The sequence below is a fragment of the Astatotilapia calliptera genome, chromosome 3 (assembly GCF_900246225.1).
Source record: "Astatotilapia calliptera chromosome 3, fAstCal1.2, whole genome shotgun sequence".
Lineage (NCBI taxonomy): Eukaryota > Metazoa > Chordata > Actinopteri > Cichliformes > Cichlidae > Astatotilapia > Astatotilapia calliptera.
In genome coordinates, this window is record NC_039304.1 from 50,099,971 (window position 1) to 50,116,069 (window position 16,099).

At 41.4% G+C, this 16,099-nt stretch overlaps 2 protein-coding genes across 2 annotated transcripts; both read left to right on the plus strand.

Annotated features, from left to right (window-relative positions):
- The first annotated feature begins 7,597 nt into the window (after positions 1-7,597).
- LOC113019715 (P2Y purinoceptor 14-like) lies at positions 7,598-8,906 on the plus strand. The gene is made up of 3 exons (XM_026163535.1): positions 7,598-7,702; positions 7,789-8,048; positions 8,245-8,906. Exons 1-3 carry the CDS (start codon positions 7,598-7,600, stop codon positions 8,876-8,878), a joined length of 999 nt encoding a protein of 332 aa, XP_026019320.1. The 3' UTR covers positions 8,879-8,906.
- A 1,425-nt stretch (positions 8,907-10,331) lies between these two features.
- On the plus strand, positions 10,332-13,363 carry LOC113019667 (uncharacterized). The gene is made up of 3 exons (XM_026163459.1): positions 10,332-12,060; positions 12,206-12,522; positions 12,731-13,363. Exons 1-3 carry the CDS (start codon positions 11,123-11,125, stop codon positions 13,081-13,083), a joined length of 1,608 nt encoding a protein of 535 aa, XP_026019244.1. The 5' UTR covers positions 10,332-11,122; the 3' UTR covers positions 13,084-13,363.
- Positions 13,364-16,099: the final 2,736 nt, after the last annotated feature.

Genomic DNA, 16,099 nt, shown 5'->3' on the forward strand with positions numbered 1-16,099 from the left:
ATGCACCTGCTTGATTTTGTTTAAACAATTATTGCACACTTTTTGTAAATCCAGTAAACTTCTTTTCACTTCTCAAATATCACTGTGTGTGTCTCCTGTATGATATTTAACTGACATTTCTTATTGTAACAACCAACGATTTATACAGGAAAATAATGGCTATTAACAAGGTTGCCCAAACTTTTGCATCCCACTGTATCAGTATATTTTGTCATTAGTATAATATGAAATAAATTCTACATGTGTCAAGTCGTGTGCCAACATTTGCTGTGTAGTAGAACTGAGACATTAGTCATTATAAAAATTTATTTGAAATAATATTAAAATTCTCAAACAGAAAAACATTAAACATAAATATATAAAATATAAGAATTTACAGAGAGACAGGAATAAAAAGGACCAGGTGCTCTCCAGAGCAGGAACAAGGCTGAGGAGGAAATGCTCCATTGGAGACTGGTGTGGCCTCTTCAGGGACTCCAGGATGGCCAGCTCCAGCGCCGATGGACCGTCCTGGGACCCGTCCCTCATCTGCCTCGGAGCCGTCCTCCCCTGTGGGCCTGTAAAACAGCACAAAACACAAAGAAATGAGAAGGCTGCTACTAGATTTTAATTTCAACATTGAAAAAAACAAAAACAGGATATAATCAGATTGGTTGTAGATATTTAGTAAAGGTGATCACAAGGGAATCCCACCGACTAAAAAGGTATCAGTGCTTGCTGTACATATCTGTGGGTGCAGCAGCAGGAGCTCAGGGACTGGGGATGCTCTGCTGCAGAATCAGTTGGTTCTATCAATACAGTATTAAATGTTAACAGGTTGAATATAATAATCATAGAGTAGACAGTGGTCCCTCATTTATTGCAGCAGGGGTTCTCAGAATAACTAGCCCCTGGTCACAAACTTTATACACTTTTTTCCACACACACACATGAACATTGGTCACAGTTCTCACAATTGATTCTCAAAGTGCAAACCTTTGTAGATTGCAAAACGTAAAAGTATTATTATGCCGCGGTTTGTCTTCATCTGCCCGCCACTTTCGTGCGCCTTTTTCCCTCGCGGTGCAGGTGTCTATTTCCGAATGAGGGTCACGGTAATGGATGTCTTTGTGCTGTTTTTTCTATTGAACGTGATGGTTATCAAAACCAAACGTGATAAATTTGGCAAGCGCAGGAGACACAACACGGAGCAGATTTGTCAATCAGGCTGCAGAATGCAATGCTGTACTGTGCAATAAAAAATCAGCGAAAAAGCGAAGCAGTGACGGATGAGCGGGACCACTGTGTGCTGTTTATTAATAAACAATAAAATATATTCCTAAATGACAACATGCATAAAAGCAGAACGGTATTTGTACGTCAGTGGGAAAATAGCGGTGGCTTGCTAGCTTTTGTGCGGCTTCCCCGGGTCAGTGAAAACTTTCAAAAGAGAAATGAATGAACTTACCAGGTTGCCCGATCTCTTCACATATCTTCCTCCAAGCTCGGTCCTTTTTATTCCTGTCTCGGTACAGAAAGCAGCTGGTGTCGTACAGCTCCGAGTTGTTTGCTACCGCATTGATTAGCCTTCCCTCCATTGAAGTATGAAGGGATTTGGCTGGATCTGCCCCTTTGACCTAGGTCACAGCCACGTCACCAGGCTCCTGATTGGTTGTCGCGGCGCGATTTGACGCTGGAGTTCAGCTTTTTCCAACTCGAGCGGTAGACGCAAAACGCGCGTATGCACAAAATGCAACACAAAAACTCACACGCGTGGTTTTATTCGCGAGTCAAACGCGCCAGACGCGCTACACTGACGCGCGTTTCAGGCGTTTTCGCGTTTTCGCGACGCAAATCTGCTTCCGAATTTTCGCGGGACCCGCAATCGCGTGTCATCGCGCCTTTTCATTGACTTTACATGTAAACCTGACGCTCTATTCGCGTCCATCGCGTTCGGTGTGAACACACCGTTACAGAAACCTGGTTGCAGCAGGATGATTATGTTAGTTTAAATGAATCAACACCCCCGAGTCATTCTAACTACCAGAAATCTCGAAGCACAGGCCGAGGGGGCGGTGTGGCAGCAATTTTTCACACCAGCCTATTAATTGATGAAAGACCAAGACAGACTTCTAATTCATTTGAAAGCCTGATGCTTAACATTGTCCACCCCAGCTGTAAAACTCAGAAACCAGTCTTGCTTGTTATCATCTATCGTCCACCTGGGCCTTACACAGAGTTTCTGTCTGATTTCTCAGACTTTATATCTAATTTAGTTGAGCTCAGATAAAATAATTATTGTGGGTGATTTTAACATCCATGTAGATGCTAAGAATGACAGCCTCAACATGGCATTTAATCTGTTATTAGACTCAATTGGTTTCTCTCAAAATGTAAAAGAACCCACCCACCACTTTAATCACACTCTAGATCTTGTTTTAACATATGGCATAGAAACTGAACATTTAACAGTGTTTCCTGAAAACCCTCTCCTGTCTGATCATTTCCTGATAACATTTACATTTACAATAATTGATTACACAGTGGTGGAGAGTAGACTTTATCAAAGTAGATGCCTTTCTGAAAGCGCTGTAAATAAGTTTAAGAATATAATCCACCCACTGTTATCATCTTCAATGCCCTGTACCAACACAGAGCAGAGCAGCTATCTGAACGCTACCCCAACAGAGGTCGATTATTTTGTTAATAATTTCACCTCCTCACTACGTACGACTCTGGATACTGTAGCTCCTGTGAAAACTAAGGTCTCTAATCAGAAGTACCTGACTCCGTGGTATAATTCTCAAACACGTACCCTAAAGCAGATGACTCGTAATCTGGAGAGGAAATGGCGTGTCACAAATTTAGAGTATCATCATTTAGCCTGGAGAAATAATGTGCTGCTTTATAAGAAAGCCCTCCGCAAAGCCAGAACATCTTACTATTCATCACTGATTGAAGAAAATAAGAACAACCCCAGGTTTCTCTTCAGCACTGTAGCCAGGCTGACAAAAAGTCAGAGCTCTTTCGAGCCAACCATCCCTTTAACGTTAACTAGTAATGACTTCATGAACTTCTTCACAAATAAAATTTTTATCATTAGAGAAAAAATTACCAATAATCATCCCACAGATGTAATATTATCTACAGCTACTCTTAGTACCATTGATGTTAAGTTAGACTCTTTTTCTCCAATTGATCTTTCTGAGTTAACTTCAATAATTACTTCCTCCAAACCATCAACGTGTCTTTTAGACCCCATTCCTACAAAACTGCTCAAAGAAGTCCTGCCATTAATTAATTCTTCGATCTTAAATATGATCAACCTATCTCTAATGATCGGCTATGTACCACAGGCCTTCAAGCTAGCTGTAGTTAAACCTTTACTCAAAAAGCATCTCTAGACCCAGCAGTCTTAGCTAATTATAGGCCAATCTCCAACCTTCCTTTCATATCAAAAATCCTTGAAAGAGTAGTTGTCAAACAGCTAACAGATCATCTGCAGAGGAATGGTTTATTTGAAGAGTTTCAGTCAGGTTTCAGAGCTCAGCACAGCACAGAAACAGCTTTAGTGAAGGTTAAAAATGATCTTCTTATGGCCTCTGACAGTGGACTCATCTCTGTGCTTGTCCTGCTAGACCTTAGCACAGCATTCGATACTGTTGACCATAATATCCTATTAGAGCGATTAGAACATGCTGTAGGTATTACAGGTACTGCGCTGCAGTGGTTTGTATCATATCTATCTAATAGACTCCAATTTGTGCATGTAAATGGAGAGTCCTCTTCACACACTGAGGTTAATTATAGAGTTCCACAGGGTTCAGTGCTAGGACCAATTCTGTTTACATTATACATGCTTCCCTTAGGCAGTATCATTAGAAGACATAGCATACATTTTCACTGCTATGCTGATGACACCCAGCTCTATCTGTCCATGAAGCCAGATAACACACACCAATTAGTTAAACTGCAGGAATGTCTTAAAGACATAAAGACCTGGATGGCCGCTAACTTTCTGCTTCTTAATTCAGATAAAACTGAGGTTATTGTACTCGGCCCTGAAAAGCTTAGAAATATGGTATCTGACCAGATTCTTACTCTGGATGGCATTACCTTGGCCTCCAGTAACGCTGTGAGGAACCTTGGAGTCATTTTTGACCAGGACATGTCCTTCAACGCACATATTAAACAAATATGTAAGACTGCTTTCTTCCATTTGCGCAACATCTCTAAAATTAGAAATATCCTGTCTCAGAGTGACGCTGAAAAACTAGTTCATGCATTTATTACTTCCAGGCTGGACTACTGTAATTCATTATTATCAGGATGTCCAAAAAAACTCACTGAAAAGCCTTCAGCTAATCCAAAATGCTGCAGCAAGAGTCCTGACAGGCTAGAAAGAGAGAGCATATTTCTCCTGTTTTGGCTTCCCTTCATTGGCTTCCTGTTAAGTCCAGAATTGAATTCAAAATCCTGCTCCTCACATACAAGGTCTTAAATAATCAGGCCCCATCTTATCTTAATGACCTTGTAGTACCATATCACCCTATTAGAGCACTTCGCTCTCGCTCTGCAGGCCTACTTGTTGTTCCTAGAGTATTTAAAAGTAGAATGGGAGGGAGAGCCTTCAGTTTCCAGGCCCCTCTTCTGTGGAACCAGCTTCCAGTTTGGATTCGGGAGACAGACACTATCTCTACTTTTAAGATTAGGCTTAAAACTTTCCTTTTTGCTAAAGCATATAGTTAGGGCTGGACCAGGTGACCCTGAATCCTCCCTTAGTTATGCTGCAATAGATGTAGGCTGCCGGGGATTCCCATGATGCATTGAGTTTTTCCTTTCCAGTCACCTTTCTCACTCACTATGTATTAATAGACCTCTCTGCATTGAATCATATCTGTTATTAACCTCTGTCTCTCTTCCACAGCATGTCTTTATCCTGTCTTCCTTCTCTCACCCCAACCGGTCGCAGCAGATGGCCGCCCCTCCCTGAGCCTGGTTCTGCCGGAGGTTTCTTCCTGTTAAAAGGGAGTTTTTCCTTCCCACTGTCGCCAAAGTGCTTGCTCATAGGGGGTCATATGATTGTTGGGTTTTTCTCTGTATCTATGAAGCGCCTTGAGGCGACTTTTGTTGTGATTTGGCGCTATATAAATAAAATTGAATTGAATTGAATTGATCATCGAACAATCAAGCGTTTGGAAAAACCAAGGCGCAAAATAACTGCCCATGAGCTGAGAAAAGTCAAGTGTGCAGCTGCCAAGATGCCACTTGCCACCAGTTTGGCCATATTTCAGAGCTGCAACATCACTGGAGTGCCCAAAAGCACAAGGTGTGCAATACTCAGAGACATGGCCAAGGTAAGAAAGGCTGAGAGACGACCACCACTGAACAAGACACACACGCTGAAACGTCAAGACTGGGCCAAGAAATATCTCAAGACTGATTTTTCTAAGGTTTTATGGACTGATGAAATGAGAGTGAGTCTTGATGGGCCAGATGGATGGGCCCGTGGCTGGATTGGTAAAGGGCAGAGAGCTCCAGTCCGACTCAGATGCCAGCAAGGTGGAGGTGGAGTACTGGTTTGGGCTGGTATCATCAAAGATGAGCTTGTGGGGCCTTTTCGGGTTGAGGATGGAGTCAAGCTCCACTCCCAGTCCTACTGCCAGTTTCTGGAAGACACCTTCTTCAAGCAGTGGTACAGGAAGAAGTCTGCATCCTTCAAGAAAAACATGATTTTCATGCAGGACAATGCTCCATCACACGCGTCCAAGTACTCCACAACGTGGCTGGCAAGAAAGGGTATAAAAGAAGAAAAATGAATGACATGGCCACCTTGTTCACCTGATCTGAACCCCATTGAGAACCTGTGGTCCATCATCAAATATGAGATTTACAAGGAGGGAAAACAGTACACCTCTCTGAACAGTGTCTGGGAGGCTGTGGTTGCTGCTGCACGCAATGTTGATGGTGAACAGATCAAAACACTGACAGAATCCATGGATGGCAGGCTTTTGAGTGTCCTTGCAAAGAAAGGTGGCTATATTGGTCGCTGATTTGTTTTTGTTTTGTTTTTGAATGTCAGAAATGTATATTTGTGAATGTGGAGATGTTATATTGGTGTCACTGGTAAAAATAAATAATTGAAATGGGTATATATTTGTTTTTTGTTAAGTTGCCTAATAATTATGCACAGTAATAGTCACCTGCACACACAGATATCCCCCTAAAATAGCTAAAACTAAAAACAAACTAAAAACTACTTCCAAAAACATTCAGCTTTGATATTAATGAGTTTTTTGGGTTCATTGAGAACATGGTTGTTGTTCAATAATAAAATTATTCCTCAAAAATACAACTTGCCTAATAATTCTGCACTCCCTGTAGTAAATGTACTCACAGGCTGCCGTAGGGTCGGCCGAGGGTGGGATGTAAAGAGTCAGCACAATAACATGTGAAAATTCCCTGGCCAGGTGGTATGGCTGGACGCTAACTGCTGACAGTTCAATGTCTTTGGTACAGCGCTGTTCCTTCACAGTGATGTGCCCAGGTTACACCATCGCTCACTGATGTACATTGGCAGTCCCCCACCTCTCCTCTTACCACTCTCCATTGCATTCCTCTAACCAGTTGAAAGCCATCCAGAGTTATGACAGAGTCCGGTGTGTGGTCCATGAGCCATGTCTCAGGGATTCAATTCAATTCAATTTTATTTATATAGCGCCAAATCACAACAAAAGTCGCCTCAAGGCGCTTCATAGATACAGAGAAAAGCCCAACAATCATATGACCCCCTATGAGCAAGCACTTTGGCGACAGTGGGAAGGAAAAACTCCCTTTTAACAGGAAGAAACCTCCAACAGAACCAGGCTCAGGGAGGGGCAGCCATCTGCTGCCACCGGTTGGGGTGAGAGAAGGAAGACAGGATAAAGACATGCTGTGGAAGAGAGACAGAGGTTAATAACAGATATGATTCAATGCAGAGAGGTCTATTAATACATCACGGATCAGTAGGAGGCTGCTCTGCTGGTACTCCCACTACAGTCTGGTTAGCGCAATTAGCTCTTCCATCTTGTTGGGTAAAGATCTTACATTACCCATGAGAATGGATTGAATGCTTGGTTTGTACCGTCTCCTTCTTTCCCGTTACTTCACTCCAGCCCTGCATCCCCTCCTCCGACGCCGTAATTTCTTCGCAATCTTGGGTTGCTCCTCCGGGAGCACCTGTTGCCCAGTAGCTGCTCCCTACTGTAAACAATGGGGTGGCTTAGAGGTTCTCCAGAAGTGGTGGTGAAAAGTCCCAAAAAGAGTAGAAGGCATGCTACTACTCTCATGAAAATTTGTGGGTCAATGTCCAGTTGCACTTCAAATAAAACACGACCAAGAGTGTCGGGGAGAAAAGTGTAAAACACAAGAAAAAAAATCAATCAAGTTATGGTAATGTGATAGTATAAGTGACTGCTTTAATCTACATGTGCCGTCATTTTTGTATCAAGTGAAAGCTTTCTGAGGATTAAATACAATAATCATCCTCAAACACATAAATTAACTTTGATCAGATGAAAGAAGGTTGGTCTTGAAGAACCTCTGTGATTTGTATTTATTTTTCAGCCACAGAAGCATGATTGACTCAACAAATATGACTTCACCTCTCAACCACACACATGATCTTTTTATCCCATCAGTCAACCCTTTCTTTATGCTGGTCTACAGTCTGCTGTTTCTGGTACGGTTAAAATTTTCAGATTGCGCCCTGTTAGAACCTGAATGTTTGAAAGTCCTGTCCTCTTCATCCTCTCGGTGTCTCTTCAGGTGGGTTTACTCCTCAATGGCTTCATCCTAAAGTTTTACTTTCACCAAGTTCGGCAGCAGGCCTCAAACAGCTTGATGGTCTACCTGAAGCACCTGACAGCTGCTGACTTCCTGCTCTGCCTCTCTCTGCCATTGCGGATAATCCACTATGCCAGCAGCTCTGGCATTGTTTACATACTCCACTGCAGCATTGGAGCTACTTCCCTGTACCTCAACATGTACGCCAGCATCCTGTTCATGGGGTACATCGCTGTTAACAGGTAAGGAACCTTTACTGAGTATCATTTGCAGTTCACGAGAATGTTAAAACCAGATTATTGGGTTATTTACAAACTCTTCAGTCCTAGCAACAACACGAATATTTATTTTCACCGTATAGTGACTTCTGCATATTTGGCACCACTGTGACTTTTTTTGGTGAAGTTTGTTTTACCACATTTTCTCTTCTCTCTGCAGATATCTGAAGATCGTCCATCCTTCAGGAACTCACATCCTGCAGACAGTACGAACTGCCCATGTCGTCTCCACGGTCACCTGGGTTTTTCTTCTGGCTCAAACAATCGCCTACAACATCATGTTCTTCATCACTCACAATCCTCTGGCCTCTGACCGCTGCTACTGTGGGCCCCTCTTCAGTACGTCATTCAGCGTCCTTCATAAAACATTTCAAATCAGCTGCACCATCATCTTCCTCTTGGTCTTCATATCCCTGGTCTTCTTCTACTACAGCACCTCCCGCAAGGTGTTGCAGGCACAGCAGAGGCAGCTGGCCTCCTCTAGCTCTGAGAAGCTGGTGAAATCTTGCAGAAACATGTTGGTGCTGGTCAGCATCTTCTGTGTTTGTTTTGTGCCCTATCACCTGGTTCGTGTTCCCTATAGTTTTTTCTGGAATAACTCTGTGGGTGGGGTGTTATACTACCTGAAGGAGGCTGCCACCATGGTGTCAGTTTTTAATGTCTGTCTGGACCCTCTTGTTTACTTTTTCATCTGTAAGACTTTTCGGGCTCAGGTGAGAAAGATGTCCAGGAGAGTCAACGATCCAACAAAGAGAAGGGGAGAGAGCATCAAGAGCAACAAGGCAAACCAGTGAGCTGTAAAGTAAAGAGTTTCTGCTGAGTTCAGAGGTCAATATGAGGCTCAACTCAGCAATTCATTTGGAGGCGATGACATCATGTTATTTAAAAAAAAAATATTTTCAATAAATTTGAAACAATTTAAAGGAAACCTTTTCCATCCTACCATCAACAGCTATTTTGTTTGTAATATTTTAGAGGTGAAAAGAAAACAAATGAATCAATCTTGAATGAGGCTGTAACATGTGTTGTGGAGAATTTAACAATAACCTGCAACACACCCAGTGAGCTTGATTTGAAGTGGGTTTAATAAACACATTGCAATGTGGAGAAAGCCCTTACATCTTATAAACAGAGACACAGACAGAGAACATTCCACAACTCATATGTTGGCCTCTCACGGGGGGGCTATACCTCCTCCCTCACAGAGAGAATTATGACCTTGTTTTCTGCTTGGCCGCCACCTAAGGATTTACATCCCTGATAAGCAGGAGTCCCACTATCTGTTTAACCTCTCCCATTACAATGGCCTCACTGTGTTTACATTCCACATGCATGCAAACTAGCTACAGGAGTGCTCTTACTATAGTAAAGTGAGAAAGTGATATTACTATAACCAGGGGTGGAAGTAACGAATTACAAATACTCACGTTACTGTAATTAAGTACATTTTTTGGGTACTTGTACTTTTACGAGTAATTTTTCAAGTGTGTAATTTTACTCATACTTGAGTACAACTTACACCATGTAATCTACTTCGCTACTTATAAAATCAAAAGTCACTACTGAGTACGCCCACAATTTGAATTAATATTCAAACCTTTCGTCTGCATTTTTGCAGCCCATAAGGCCGTGCAATCGCAACCGCGCCAATTTAAGACGTAAGCAAAGAATAAACTCCGCTGCAGCAGCAGGCACAGGTGTCTGGAGGTGCTAAATGGTGGAGTATAAACTACTTTATAGACGGAAGATTTGGAGACAAAGAAGCCAAAATGGAGACAGAGGACAACACTGTCAACCATGAAAACGACGTAGAAAAGACGGAGGACGTGTGCCCGTGGCCATACCTGGAGGAATTTTTCGTGTACAGAGGAAGAAAAGGAGACAGCGTCCAGATGCAGTGCAAACTTTGTTTGACCTCTACAGTCATTTCAGCTTACAAGACTTCAGCATCTAATCTAAAAAAACACATTGAGGTAAGAGGTTTTACAACTATACGTGTATGATATTGCTTTCTTATTTTTCATGTGTGTTAAGGTTATTAGTTTGGCTAAGATATTGTCACCGCCATTGGTTAGCCTGATATTAAAATAAGACGGAGCTAGCTAATGTGCGTGTGTGTGCATAATTGAGCTACAATTCGTAGGAATGTTTTAGCTTATTATTTGGATAACCACCGTCATTACAATAAATTAAATTTGTAGTCATTTAAAACTCACAGGCCTACAATCAGCTGGCCTATTTAAAAAAACAAACAAACTTGAACACAGTGCTGAGCTGCATCTCAAATTAATCTTCCAGCTCTCAGCTGACACGTACCAGAGCCCGATTGATGGATCAGTTGATCAGTATCATTGGCCTGATATAGGTCTATCATAGTGACGTGGCTCTTAATCAGTAGGGTTATATGTTTCCCAATATGATATCTTTTTTTAAAGAACATAATGTGGATTGGTTTTATTTGTTAGCTGTATGGGCAGCATTGTGTATGTGATCCCTTTTCTTAAATTAGATTTGCTATATACACATATTTTGCTCTCTTAGTATTTTTAGGACCTGACTAATACTGAAAACTTTAGGGTGATACTGATAAAAAGGAGTTAAAAATTTAGATACTGATACATTGGTCGATACTCTTTTTACAGATAGTATACATATTACAGAACTTAGAATGTATACAGAAATTCATGTTTTTTGCAATGATCGTTCAAAATTGGTTTACACTTGTGAATAAATACAGCAATATATCTGCAAAATTTGACCAAATTCACCACTCTTTTATACTATGCTCAACAATCAAAGATTAGCTCAAGTCTAGTTGAATAATGTTTTAAAAATGTGTTTTCTTTTAGTGTTAATCACAGTGAGGTTATGAAGTAATGTATGAACCTGACGTATGATAATATTTATCTCTACAGAGGAAACATCCATCGAAGACTGAGCAGTACAATATCACTGTGGCATCAACATCTCGACAGCGAAAGACCACAGCCACACCAAACAAGCTCTCAGCAAATACACAAGCCAAGTTACCAGACCTGATGTTGAGAGCTGCAAACAAACATGTTCCACAAGCAACTGTTGACAAGCTTGTCATCAATTTCATATGTGAGGGTCTACAGCCATTTGCAGTGGTAGAACAGCCATCTTTCAAAGAATTGGTTACCACATTACAACCTCAAGCCAAAGTCATCTCCAGACCCACTGTCCGTGCCAGAATCTGTGAAGCTGCTGATCACATGAAGATGACTTTGGTTGCAGCATTGGATAAAGTCAAATTTGTTGCTACCACTACTGATTGTTGGTCAGCTCATCAGAAAAGTTACCTTGGAGTCACATGCCATTGGATAGAGGAAGCGTCCCTGGAAAGAAGATCTGCAGCACTAGCATGCAAAAGATTGAGAGGGTCTCACACATTTGACATGCTTGCTGGTGCGCTTGATGATATCCATTGCCAATACAAGATTAGAGGCAAAGTTGTAAGAACCACAACTGATAGTGGATCCAACTTTGTCAAGGCCTTCCACATGTTTGGGGCACAAAATGATGCAGATGAAGCTGAAGATGAAGCAGACCCAGAAACTACTGACCTGACTGACCATAGGGACTACCATGAGGCAAGTGCAATTCTTGATGAAGACTCTGGTTTGGAGTATCAACTTCTGCCTCATCAGCGATGTGCATGTCACCTGCTAAACCTTGTGGCAACAACTGATGCTGCCCTAGCAGAGAGCATGAATGAAACCTACAAGAGGCTCTCCCGTGCAACCTTTGCAAAATGCCAGGCCATTTGGAACAAAACTGGCCGGTCTCATTTGGCTAATGAAGTGGTAGAGGACAAGTGTGAGCTACAGATCATTCGTCCCAATGCAACACGATGGAATTCAACCTACCTTGCCATTGAAAGGATAATACGCATCATTGATGAGAAGGGGGAAGATGCCATCAGGAGCATTTGTGAGGAGTTCAAGGTGAAAATGTGAGTAAAATTGGACACCTACCAATATGGTTTCAAATTTTGTGAATTTTCCTTAATGGATGGTTAAAAACATGAGCAGACTCTTAATATTAAATCAGAAGATCCCTATTATAGTCATGGTGGGTTTTGTTGTTGTGTCTTACAGGTTGAGTCCTGCAGAAGTTGCATTCCTAAGGGAGTACTGTACCACCATGAAGCCACTGGTGAAAGCTTCAAACATCCTTCAGTCTGAGTCCACTTCCTTTATGGGATGGCTCCTGCCAGTAATCCAACAACTACTGTCCAAACTTAGCAGGCTGGAGACATCAAGCAAGACATGCGTGCCACTCATCAGAGCCCTGCAAAATGGCCTTCAAAAGCGTTTTGGAGCGATGATGGAGGATCCAGAGTTGGCTGCAGCTGCAGTCCTCTTACCCAAGTTCAAGACTTCCTGGACTGACAGAGCAGATGTAACAGAGGCTGGTAAGGATTCATGTGATCCCATTTTTGTGTATTTTTACATTTGAACACATGCTTAAGTGAGTATTTCACCTAATACATTGTAAGTTATTGATGGTCTGTCCTGAATACTAAACAATCCTTTTTGAGAATTTGCCGATTTTAAATTTGTGTTCAGGAATAATCACTGAAATTTAAATAACAAAATTGTGTTATCTACTTGCAATTACAGCCTTGACATACATCAAACAACATCTTGAAACGACGGAGCATGAGAGTGAGGATCAGCAAAGAGAGTCATCTGATGAAGATGAATTCTTCTCCAGACCAGTCTCCAGAAGGCTGCAAAGTGCAGTTGAGCTTGATGGTTATCTTGCTTGTGCCACAGACACCATGGAGCTGCTGCACTCCTCAGCCATCAAAAACCTCTCTCTTAAACTGAACACAGCTCTGCCTGCTTCTGCTGCGTGTGAACGACTTTTTAGCTATGCTGGTCTACTCTTCACTGCCAAACGAAGTTGGATTGCCTCTGTTGATTTAGAAAACCAGCTCGTGCTGAAACTGAACAAAAGGTTCAGAAAGTAAAGTGTGACAGAAACGCTAAGAGTTTAAGACACTTACCTGCCTGTTGTTCAGTGTATGGGGAAAAGTTTAAATGGTTCTACGCATGTTCAGAAACATTTTTGTCATTGTTTTAACAAACAAAATTCCTTCTTTTATATCTACATTTATTTACAAAACAAGTTACCTTTCTATACCTTGTTCATCTGAAAAATGTGCTTTGAACATAAATATTTATACTGGTGAATCGAGTTGAATGCCTGCTATTGACAACAGAATAAAACATCAGTCTGTTAAAAAGTAATTAATACTCTGAGTAGTTTTTGAGAACAGTACTTTGTACTTTTACTCAAGTATTTTTTTAACACCAGTACTTTTACTTGTAATTGAGTACAATTTAACCAGTGTAACAGTACTTGTACTTGAGTACAAATTTTGAGTACTCTTTCCACCTCTGACTATAACTAATGTGATATGATTCAATATGTGATTAATACATGAGAAAAGAAATCTTCCACCACACATGACAAAACGTGAACCACTCCGGACACTCTCTGGATGCGCCGTGAGAACTGAACCTCTCTCCTGCATGCGTGGCTTAGTTTTTAACCTTTCATCTTTCATTTGCTTTTCCAAAATGTAGTCAAAATTGATAAATGATCACCTTGTTGTTCTTTACTGTTTGTATGAGAGTAAAATGAGCGTTGTTCTTTGTGACCTGGATTATGTCGTTAATCTGTGTCACACAGACTGACATTAACTCTGTGGTCATAGCGTCCTGTTTCTGATGCGACTACAGGTTCTCAAGTTTTACTGCAGGGCGGTTACCTTTAACACACACACACACACACACACACACACACACACACACACACACACACACACACACACACACACACACACACACACACAGTAAATCTTAAACTATGAGGAGTTTAATGGAAATGTGACAGTATTTAAGTTGCGAGATTCAAGTTTCATGAATCATCCTGACATGTTGACCAGTTCTTATATTCATCTTGTTGCTTCAGCATGTTTTGAAGCATCACCTTGTAAACTCTCTGGTTTACATGGTTTCACAGCAGCAGTCTACATGAAGAGAAGAAAGATATATGAGCTATATCAAAATATGAGCTATTCATCAGCACTTGTAGCTATTGCAACAATAATATAATGTTTGCAGCTGTATATGACTAATTATCGGTCACATTTTCTTTAGATATTGTAAAAAATAATCTAAAGGTTTTTAAATTGTGTGTAAAGATTTTTTTATTTATGTGTACATTAACAACGTGACATGTGAAACTGAGACACTGATATAAATATAAATGTCTTAAATTCAGTTCCAACATTGCAACAAACCAAACTCTTTAAAAATTCAGGTCTCAGATTTATTCTGCATAGACCTCAGGCTCCACAGACATGGATACACTGGAGGCACAGATAACCCTGAACAATATGACCACTGGGCTTCTGTATGTTTTATATTTTTTGTATGTTTGTATGTTGCCCATGACTAACACATCAGCTACTTCCTCCTACTGTTTCCACTGAGCTAACAGCGGAGGCTACAGTCAGATTTCTCAAGACAAAACTAATAATAGAGTGTGTATAGTTGTGGGAAAGTGTGTGTCTGTCCTGTACGTTTGTGTGTGTGTTAACGTTCAGTGTGAGCACAGGAAGCAGTTTGAAAGTCTAAGACCTCGAGTGTCATCAAGGAGGCAAAATTCACAGCCTTCATGTGGTTTGATGCTCTTTTCTGATTGGCTGTTGTTTAAGTGAAGAACTTTCTGAGCTGCTCAGTTGGGTTTGTACTGTACTCTTTAAGAGTGTGTTATGAATAGCACAAGGCCTGCATGTCACATAAACTAAATGCTTCCTGGATTTTGTTTTTCACATTAAAAGTTTATTGCCACCACTTCACTTGCAACACTTATGTGAAAGCAAGATGGTGATCTTTCACCATGATGGTACATCTTTCACCATCTTACAATGCTTGATTGCAACCATTCCCCAACTCTCTGTGAATGGTACTCATGGCCATTGATCAGTGGGTTTTGGTCAGTGGTTGTTGATCAATGGTCATGAGAATTTGCATAATTATGATTAAGGAACTGACCTCCCAGCCCATTGTTCCTACAGGCTGGTTTCAGTCATTATGCAAATGTACTGTTTATAAGATTCGGGAAACCTGCAGTCAGCTGAGACTGAAGAAGTCACTTGGATGTGTGACGAAACATTTCTCCCACAAACCGCTACGTCCAGATGAACAGAATCAACTTTTTGGAGACATAAGAGATAACCTTTTGTTTTCTGGTATCCCAGAGTTTGCTGGAGAGCATGCGGAAACCCCTCCTGTCCCTCCTCCCGCTCCATCACACCACCACACTTGCAGAGGATTACAAGTTTGTCACTGAGGTACAGGGGAGGCATTCCTCCTCTGTCCCCTTCTGGCCACATGTGCCTTAATTTTAGTCCCCAGTCTACACATCCACTGTAGCAAAGTATGTGTCAGCGTGAATTACATTACCCAGCAGCCTTGGTAAGGTCATAGGACTCATGGGACTCCTGAGTTAGCGAGCCTGACTTAGTTCCTGGGCTGACAATGCAGACGAGAGCTGCTGGGACGGAAAGCAAATAGCCCATCCTCAGTTCAGTTCAGTTCAGTTCATTTTTATTTCAAACATTTCAAACATGTGCCTTCACAATCATTACAAAATATCATTCCATTATTTGTTTGAAAAGGAGTAGGCTGAAGTAGCCCATCCTGTGTTTGTTGTGAATGGTGTGCATCACATAAACCTGAGTTAATGTTACATGTGTAAGATGTGGCTGTAGCTCAGGAAGCAGAGCAGGTCTCCTACTGATTGGAAGATGTCTGTGAAGGTTCTCAGTCATCCAGGTCATCGTAGTCTAAGGAGCTTGGAAAGAAAAGCGTCTGGACTCCTTTAAGTTGCTTGAAGACGTTTCACCTTTCATCCGAGGAGCTTCTTCAGTTCTAAGGTCAAATGGCGGAGAGTCCCAGATATAAACCTAGTGG